At 39.4% G+C, this 10662-nt stretch overlaps 1 protein-coding gene across 1 annotated transcript; it reads left to right on the top strand.

Moving 5' to 3' along the window:
* The first annotated feature begins 805 nt into the window (after positions 1 to 805).
* LOC106876604 (zinc finger protein 260) lies at positions 806 to 4212 on the top strand. The gene has a single exon (XM_014925215.2). The coding sequence runs from the start codon at positions 2047 to 2049 to the stop codon at positions 3502 to 3504; it is 1458 nt and encodes a 485-aa protein (XP_014780701.1). The 5' UTR covers positions 806 to 2046; the 3' UTR covers positions 3505 to 4212.
* Positions 4213 to 10662: the final 6450 nt, after the last annotated feature.

The raw sequence follows: 10662 nt of genomic DNA, 5'->3' as shown, positions 1-10662 counted from the left end.
TGTGTCATCATTGTTTTAATATTCACTTTTCCATGCTTGTATGGGAGAGATGGAATTCAAGACAGATTTTGTATTACCAACTCTCACCTGTTTCCAAGCAAGTTAATATTTCCCCATTTTCCGACGTGCTTTTCATGGAAATGAATGACATTATTAGTATGATGGTGATACTCATTTACAACCATCATGCGATGTCAGTACAGTCATACGCACACACAAACTTATATATGACAGGCTTCTTTGAGTTTCCATCTACCAGATCCACTGTCATGGCTTTGATTGCCCCAAAGTTGTAGTAGAAGATATTTACCCAAGGTGTTGTACAGTGGGATTGTACACTACATGTTTTGGAAGCAAACTTCTCAACTACACAGTCATGTCTACAGTCTGATCCCTCCCTCTCTCTCTCTCTCTCTATATATATATATATATATATATATATTCTTTTATTCTTTTACTTGTTTCAGTCATTTGACTGTGGCTATGCTGGAGCACCACCTTTGGTCGAGCAAGTCAACCCCAGGACTTATTCTTTGTAAGCCTAGTACTTATTCTATCAGTCTCTTTTTGCCGAACTGCTAAGTTACAGGGACGTAAACACACCAACATTGGTGTTGAGGGGACAAACACAGACATACAAATAACCTGCTTTACCAAAGGGACAATTTTTATACTTACAGAACCCTTGGAAATTCCATTTTTTTAAAAAAATTTCCTTATATTTATTGTTTCTTTACAGAAAAGTCTTTTTTAATGATGATGAGTTTGACAATAGATTGTGGTAAATGAAAAATGAAAATTTAAGATCTAGATATCTTGTAGTTTTAGTAAACATAATAAATATGTATAACTTTGTTCCCCTGGTGTTATGTGTGTCAGGTGAGAAACATCCACAGTGGGTTGGTTGATGTAACAAAGAACGGTGGTGGGTGGGGAGATAGTCATCTCTCATTTTGTGTATTCCTTCACTATGTTATCACTAAAACCACCACTACCAACGTCATCATCATCTATGGTGCATGTAGGCAGTTGGTGGAATAAGTCATATGGAAGAAGGGCAGCATTTTTTTATGGAAATATCTATTATCACACATTTTCTTTCCTTTTAACAGACATGGCTGACACAAGATGAAAACCCAGTCTTTGCTACGCCTAAGAAACTACTCCAGCCCAGAAGTCTCCAGTGTATTCCTGTTGTGTGCAGAAATTGTAATGATTTGCATGTATACTCAAAGACAAATGCTTCCAGTGTAACAGAACAGCCTCCTCCTCACCACCACCACCTTGCCACATGAAAAAAACAAATTTGTTCAATATACTGGCACGGAAAACATAACTAAATATTTTCATATTTTGTTCTTCAGGACTTCTTACCTTTTGGTGACATTCCATTATTACAAAGGAATTTCTAACCCCATCCACTTTTGTTTTCATTCTCTACCCCATCTCTCTTTCTCTGTTTCACCTTTTTTACCAATCCCTTTTTCATCACCACCTCATCCATCTAATGCTTCATTGTTTCATAGACCCTACAGAATATTTTTAGAGCAGAAACTATTACATTATATTTTCATCCCAACTTTTGCTCAAATATAACGTTTTTTTACTAAAAGTATATTGGATAAAGATAAATTATTTTTTGCTTTATATATACCATACCACACAACTGGTAGGAACCAGAACCTCTGATACACTGATTGATGACATTTACATAGAATTCCAGAAACGTATTTTGATTTGCTGGGATCTGGGTTTCAGTATTGTAATTCTACATACATACAAAACGTACAGGTTTAGAGAATATCTGAACACATCATATGTGTATATCTACATGCTCTGCATACACATACATGCATGCACATACACACAAACATACATGTCTATAAATATGTAAGTTTGTGTTAACCTTTATATTTATATTTGTGTACTTTTATGATAAAAACACACTTTGGTATAGTTAAACGTTGTAACTACAAATGTACAAATGTTCGAAACAATTTTATTAGGAAACAGTTTATAAGAACATAAAACAATAACAAAACAAGAATGTATACTGCTCATTCCGGTGTATATACTACAGTAGGAAACCCACAGCAGCAACAACAACAACAACAACAACAGCAGCAGCAGCAACAACAACAACAATATGATTTCAGTAGCTGCACTAAGATTTATGCTGACCCTCAACCAGCAGCTGAAGATTCGACGAGGGCTCACAAGCAGCAACATGGCAGTCATTCTAGCAATAACAATTCCAATAACTTGGACAGTACTGGCAACCATAACCACAATCACCACAACCATTCACAGAGCATTTCGCCAGGTTTAGGTACCATTGTTATTGTTGCTAACAATAACAATGGTGGCAACACAGCAGCTTCACCTGGTGATGAACACTCAGTAGCCAGTGGTAGCCATGATGCAGTAAGTCACAGCAACCACAGCCACCAGAACATTCCTGTACCACTATCTGGCATGACAAATTACGGTGTCTATACTGGTCATAGTAGTCGCAAACCCTATCGGTGTGGTGTGTGTCGGAAGGGCTTTTCTGTAAAAGCTAATCTCCACAAACATGAGTTAATGCCAGATGAGGAGAAACACTTTTACTGCACTCAGTGTCACAAAGCCTTCAGCCAGCGGGAAAAGCTGACTAATCACATTCGTACTCACTCTGGGGTGAGGCCATTTACATGTCAGGTGTGTGGTAAATCATTTGGTCAACGAACTCATCTGACCACACATTCCAGAATCCACAGTGGTATTCGGCCATATGCTTGCAACCAGTGTCCGAAAAGATTTAGTCAGAAAGACCACCTAGTCAACCACAGTCGCACACATAGTGGAGAGAAGCCATTTCTATGTGTGATCTGCCAGAAGTCATTTTCGCAAAGGGCACACCTCAAGAAACACAGCCGTGCCCACATACAGTCATCATCATCACCAGGAATGGGTGGTAGCTGCAACCAAGGTTCTTGCAAAGGTGTATCAATGGGTGAGACAGCACATCCTCATCATCATCACCATCACCATCATCATCACCACCATCATCACCATCATGACAAACAGCATCAGAACACATCATCACCAGCTTCTGCTGCAAGTAGTGGTAACCAAAGCAACAACAACAACAATATCAACAAGGTGATGTGTAAAGCTTCCAAATCACCACCTCCGCCTCCACCTCCACCTCCTCCTCCAGCACTTCGACAGCCTCTGCCGTCATCATCACCACATGCTCACCATCACCATCCTCATCAACATGGCCATCATCATCACCACCACCACCCCCATCACAACCAGCAGCACCAGTCTGCTGTTGTAACCCAGCAACCTTGCACTGGAGCTAACATCCCTGCATGGCGATCAACCACACCTGGTACCAGTTTTGGGAACTGGTCATCAGGTGCTTCTGCAGCATCTGCTCTCACAACTCCATGGACACCTGGCTGGACAGACGCACAAGTCAACCATACCTGCAACCAAGGCAGACCAAGAGAGTGAGCAGCTTTCTGACATACACACTTCATACAACAGTCTGATGGAATTTCCTTAGTAATGTAGGGTGGGGGAGCAATGTTTGCTAGCCATTGGATCAACTTCTTTGGAACTAATGCAGATTGAGCTGCACTAGCATCCACCAGTTGCAGTTTCAATAATATCTTGAAATGTTTACAATTGCAATCTAGATAAGATGCCCTCAGACTTGTGTGTATGTCTGCATTTTTGTTTTGTATGTATATACATATAGGGTATACATACATATATATATTGTGTGTATATATATATATATATGTATACATGCATTCATATATACACATACAAAGCATTTTCCTGTGTGGGTCTTGCTATGTACACAATGTATGTCTGATATATATATATATGTGTGTGTGTGTGTGTATAGATAGATATGAATATATATGTGTGTGTGTGTGTATGTATATATATATGTGTGCGTGCATGTACTAATGTACATTTGTCCAATATTTTTTATATGTCAACCCATTATATTATTTCAGTTATAGTTGTCACCCATCCCCATGCCCACCTCCACCGATAATGTTGTGTATTTCACTCAACTCAACTTCCATTTCCAACCAACATTGCTCTAGATCAGTAGAAAGAAAGATGTTTTTCCATATACATTTGAACAATAACAAAATAATAATAATAAAAGCAACAATTATGAGAATAAAATGTATGTTACTTGTACCATTGTTTATTTTTTATCTTTTACTTGTTTCAGTCATTAGACTGTGGCCATGCTGGGACACTGCCTTGAATTTTTAGTTGAATGAATTGACCCCAGTTTTCTTTTTTTTACTAAACCTGGTACTTATTCTCTCAGTCTCTTTTGCTGAACTGCTGCTAAGTTATGGGATTTAAACAGTTGTCAAACAGTGGTGGTGGGACAAACACACTCACACATATCTATATACAACTGGCTTCTTACAGTTTCTGTCTACCAAATCCACTCACAACACTTTGGTCGACCTGAGGCTGTAGCATGCCCAAAGTGTCACACAGTAGGAGTGAACCTGGAACCAAGTGGTTGGGAAACAAGCCTGCACCTTTTATTATATTTCTATATTTTTGTCCCATGGTTTCATCATCGTCTTCCTCATCATTATCATCATCATCATCATCACATCTATTTTTCCTGGTGTGTAAATGGATCTCACTTCATCTCATCCCTATTTTTACCATTTGACATAACAGAAAATTTGTCACTTTTACTTATTTCAGCCATTGGACTGCAGCAGCCATGCTGAGGCACCACCTTGAAAGGTTTTGGTCAAACAAATCGACCCCAGTACTTGCGTTTTTAAGTCAGGTACTTATTCTACAGGTCTTTTTTGTTGAGCAAGAACATAAACAAACCAGCATCAGTTGTCAAGCAGTTGGAATGGGGTAACAAACACAAAGATGCAGACATATTCACACACACATACACATGTGTGTATATATAATGGGCTTTCACACAGTTTCTGTCTACCAAATTCACTCCCATGGCATTGATCGGCTCAGAGTTATAGTAGAAGACACTTGCCCTCAGTGTCAGAGAGTGGGACTAACTCAGAACCACATGATTGTAAAATGAGCTTCTTTATCACACAGCCTTGCCTTCACCTATGTGTATTTATTCTTTTAAAAAATTTTTTTTTCTACTGCAGCTGGATACTTTTACAGAGCCCTTTACAACTAGTGAGAGGAGTGGGAAGAGAGAAAGATATTCTAAAATTAGAGACTTGGCTTGAATTCTTGCCACAAAGTGAATTCTGCTAAAGGTACTGGAGTTGCCAGGTGGTGGGTATTAGAATTGGTGATGGATTAAGTCTACCACCTATGGAAGCCAATGTGTGAGATTTAAACTCAGAACACAAAGAACTGGAGCAAATTTATATGCATATGTGTGGGTGTATATATATATATATCATCATCATCGTCGTTTAACGTCCGCTTTCCATGCTAGCATGGGTTGGACGATTTGACTGAGGACTGGTGAACCAGATGGCTACACCAGGCTCCAATCTGATTTGGCAGAGTTTCTACAGCTGGATGCCCTTCCTAACGCCAACCACTCAGAGAGTGTAGTGGGTGCTTTTACGTGTCACCCGCACGAAGGCCAGTCAGGCGGTGCGGTACTGGCAACGGCCACGCTCGAAATGGTGTATTTTATGTGCCACCCGCACAATATATATATATATATATATTCATACAATAAGATATTAAGACACAAGACAGTGTGTGAGAGAAAACTGTGATGTCATAGGAGAGGAATGTGTCTGCATGGATGATAGTGCACTTGCTTTTGATGATTCTGCAAAGAAAGAGGCTCGGAGATGCCATTATGAAAGAATGCTGAACATGGAGAATGAATGGGAGGAAGAGAGTCTGCCAAATGTTGACCCAGTTGAGGGACCAGTACTCTGGTAGATAAAGTAATTCAGGATATGAAGACAGGGAAAGCCCTGAGCCCATCAGGAATCACCACTGAGATGCTTAAAATATCTGGCAGTGTGAGTTATGGTCTAGTCCCTCGTATTGTAAATCAGGTGTTCACAAAAGAGTCATACCCAATGACTGGTGTAGCAGCACCATGGTCAACTGTTACAAAGGTAAAGGTGATGCCTTAGAAATAATTACAGAGGTATTAAATTGTTGGATCAAGTGACGAAAGTTACAGAGAGTAATAGCCCAAATCATTAAGGAATCTGTTACTCTAGATGAGATGCAGTTTGGTTTTGTGCCAGGTAGAAGCACCACTGACTATATTTTTGGTAAGGCAACTGCAGGAGAAATACCTAGCCAAAGGTAAACCTCTGTACTTTGCTTTTGTTGACTTGAAAAAAGCCTTATCTGGTGGTCAATGCGGAAACTAGGGATAAACAAGTGGTTGGTGACAGCTGCACAAGTCTTGTACAGGGATGCTACCAGTCAGATGAGAGTGGGCAATGAGTACAGTGAAGAATTCAGGGTACAAGTAGGGGTTCACCAAGGACTGGTCCTCAGCCTCCTCTTGTTCATCATAGTCCTCCAGGCAATAACAGAGGAATTTAAAACAGGTTGCCCTTGGGAGTTCCTCTATGCTGATGACATTGCTCTTATAAATGAATCACTACTAGAACTAGAGAAGTTCCAGGTATGGAAGCACAGTCTAGAATCGAAGGGCCTTAGAATTAACTTAGCAAAAACAAAGTCTTAGTAAGTAGGAAGGCAGACAAATCACAAATCCCCTCAGGTAGAGGGCCCTGTGCAACCTGTAGAAAAGGCATAGGTGTAAACTCCATAAAATGCAGCTGGCATAAGCTTTGGACACATTAAAGGTGCAGCAATATCAGAGGAAGGCTAACAGGGAAAATAGCTTTTGTATGTGGAAGATGCACAGTTACAATAAACACTGAAAATAGATTCCATCAACTGCCAGGGGACAAGCTAGAGATAGTAGATAGCTTCCGTTATCTAGGTGACCAAGTTAGTAGTGGAGGTAGATGCTCTGAGAATGTAGCTGTGAGAATAAGATTAGGCTGGGCAAAGTTCAGAGAGCTCCTACCTCAGCTGGCAACAAAGAGCCTATCTCTCAGAGTGAAAGGTAGATTGCATGATGTCTGTGTGCATACAGCTATGCCACATAGCAGTGGAACAGGCTGTGACAGCCAAGGACATGCATAGGCTTGAAAGAAATGAAGCCAGTATGCTTCACTGGATACGCAATATAAGTGTGCATGTTCGACAGTGTAAGCATCTTGAGAGAAAAATTAGGTATAAGAGGCATCAGATGTGGTGTGCAAGAGAGATGACTGTGATAGTGTGGTCATATGATGTGTATGGAAGAGGACAGCTGTGTAAAGAAGTGCCGATCTTTAACTGTGGAGGGAACCTGTGGTAGAAGTAGACCCAAGAAGACATGGGAAGAGGTGGTGAAGCATGATTTTTGAACTTTGAGCTTCACAGAGGCAATGACCAGTGACAAAGACCTTTAGTGATATGCTGTGCTTGAGGAAACCCATCAAGCCAAGTGAAATCACAGTTGTAACTGATGCTGGTGTCATGTAACTGGCACTCATGCTGGTGGCACATAAAGAGTACTTTTGAGCACTGGGCCTCACGGAGGCAAAGTGGCTGAGTTCCATTCAGGCAGTGGGCCTCATGGAGGCAGTGACAGACCTTTGGCATTACATCGTGCTTGAGAAGAAGACCCATCAAGCCAAGTAAAATCGGTCATTGCAGATACCGGTGTCATGCAAATGGCAACTGTGCCAGTGGCACAAAAACACACTCATTACACTCTCGGAGTGGTTGACGTTAGGAAGGGCATCAAGCTGTAGAAACCATTTGCTAGAAATAAGAGTAAAAAAAAAAAACCGACTCACAAAGCAATAACCTTATAAATTGATGGAAAGTGAGGCAGAGAGCTAAAGCACCATTCCATGGTGAGATAAACTCACAAAATGAAGTAAGTTGACATAGCCTTGTCACATGATTTTGAACTCTGATCATTATAATCTTAGTTCTCATCAGAAAACTGATACTCTGGGTTAAAAAGGGTAGCTTGCCTTGTACAACTTATGAGAAAAGTCATCAATTGATGAGGTTAGTGCTTTGTGTGGCTATTCGAGTCATTTTTTTCACTCTTATTTCTATATATATGTATATATCAATTTAATACGCAACCAAAAAAGCTATTAATATAGAAACAGCTTGAAAGATTGCTTGGAGATAGATGGTGTATTTTATGAATGTGCCTGTTCAAATATCATAATAGCATGAAACTATTAGTAGCTCTTTCATTTGTTTATTAAATTGGATGGAGTACTTTTTTTTTTAAATTCTACTTCTTGTGGATCTATAAACTATATATAATAGAGAGAGGGATTTAACATCCTTTTCTCCATGCTGGTGTGAGTTTGATGTACAGGAACTGTTGTGCCAGAGGGCTGTGTTGAGTTTCAATGTATGCTTTGGCATGGTTTCTATAGCTGGGTGTCCTTCCTAACACCAGCCACTTTACAGAGTGTAGTGAGTACTCTTTTCATAGCATCAGCACTGGTGTGGTCACCAAGTACTTGCAAGACAAGACCCCTCAACTGAGTGGGGTATAAGTCTTGGGGGATGTGAAAGTATGATAAAGAGATTGGAGCAGGTGTCTTGCTGAAGAAGTGAATGCATGGCTTCCCTATCTGGAACAAAAGAGAAAGATTTGAGATCATGATACAAGATGGATATGTGAGAGAGAACAGAGAAGATGATGGGTAGGTAAGAGCATTTGAGTGAAAAAGTGTGTAACATGATTAGAGATGGGATTGCGGTGGACAGTGGTAAGAGGTATACAATGTGAAGTGTGAGGTGATAAATGAAACCATTTACTGCAGCTAAGTGAGTAGTACTGCAGTTTAAGGAGGGATGATGAGTGTTAGAAATGACTTGTGGGTGAAGGCTTGACAGGCACTCATTTTTGCTGAGATGTGTAGGTTTTCTCAAGCACTGAATATTGCCATTCATTTTGGTCCCTTGCTCTCTTCCATGTGGTGGAGGTCGGTCTTCACAATCTACCTTTCACTCTGAGAGGGAAGCTTTTGTTGCCAACTGAAGTAATATCTCTATGAACTTTCTCCAGTCAGTTCTTTTTCTAACAACCATACTTTCAGTATTTCCTCTTCTGATCCACTGGTTATCAAATCTCATTGATAGCAAAAACAATCAACTACCGCTAAGGATCCTTCTGGGCATTCCAGAAAATCTATTTCTTGTTTGCTCTTAGTGTTATTGCACCTATGTGTCTGCCACAAAATCTACTCTCTCTGCTAACCTTCCTGTCATTCCACTGTCCCTCTAATGTGTCCATAATTTGCACTGAGTACACTCCATGAAATTTCTACCTTCACCTCTTCTACATATTGAACAGGGCCATATATGCAAAAGGATTAGCATCCTGTCTCTTTTCTTGCTAACTAGAGCTTTGGTCATTGCTAAGTTGACTTTAAAGCCCTTTCATTCTAGGTTTTGCTTTCACACTTGGAACTTCATTTCCAGTTCTACTATAGTTTCTGGTGTAAAAAGCTTATCACCATATACAAGTTCCTATAGCAATTCAGCCTTAAATACCTCTGTTATGGCCTGGAGGACTATAATAAATTGTAGAGGATTGATAACCAAACTCTGGTGAACTACCTACGCACTAAATTCATTGCTGTACTTATTGCTAACCCACTTTATGAACACCATTCCCCTACATAGCATGAACAACTCTCGCTACTCATTCATCTACTCCTTGCTTCCACAGTAACCATCAGCGAGTGAGACACCCTGTGAAAGGTTTTCTCCAGGTCAACAAGTACAGTGGTTTACTTTCAACTACATACCTCTCCTGCAGTTTCCATACTATAAAGAGAGCATCAGCAGTACTTTTCCCTGGCATGAATCCAAACTGCATCTCATCTAGGTTAACTTTTTTTCTAATTAACTGAGCTATGACTATGTGGATGATATAGCTGAAATTATATTCTTCAAAATTAATTTACTATAGAAAGCATATTTGTAACCAAATATTTAACTAAAACTGTTTTTATACATAAACAAAAGTCTCAAAATTGTAACTCCCTCAACTTGATACACCTGACAGGTAATTTGGTTTTAGTGACAGTGGTTATGTTTCATTGATTAATTAGTTGTGGAGCTATTTCATTATTGTGTTGCTAGTTTGTCAAAAAACCACTGAAGATCTCAATGGTCTGTTGCCTTTATTCCATGGTCTCTTTTGAATCTTGACTTATTTTTAACAGACTGAAAGACAACATAGAAATACTATGTCTTGGATCTGTACAGTTATATTGGTTGTTCACTGGAGTTATAAAATAAATAAAGGATGATGGACTAAATGACTTTTGCAAATAATTCTCAACTTGGATTTTCTTAAGTTGTAGATTGCCTAAAGTTGAAAAAAAAAATCGTGATTCCAATAAAAAAAAGGGGGGAGGTAATTTCATGACTTACTAATAATTACACAAAAATTAACATATTTTAAGGGAAATCTAATTGTCTGTAAGCAAATCATTCGGTTCACATCCTTTAGTTTATCAGAATCCATACCATTGGCTCACATGAATTCATTCTTTTTGTTCATTTTTAAATTATGTTAATTGCTGCTAGTCAAAACTTTTT

The sequence above is a fragment of the Octopus bimaculoides genome, chromosome 14 (genome assembly GCF_001194135.2).
Source record: "Octopus bimaculoides isolate UCB-OBI-ISO-001 chromosome 14, ASM119413v2, whole genome shotgun sequence".
NCBI lineage: Eukaryota > Metazoa > Mollusca > Cephalopoda > Octopoda > Octopodidae > Octopus > Octopus bimaculoides.
This window is presented reverse-complemented; position numbering and strand designations above follow the sequence as displayed.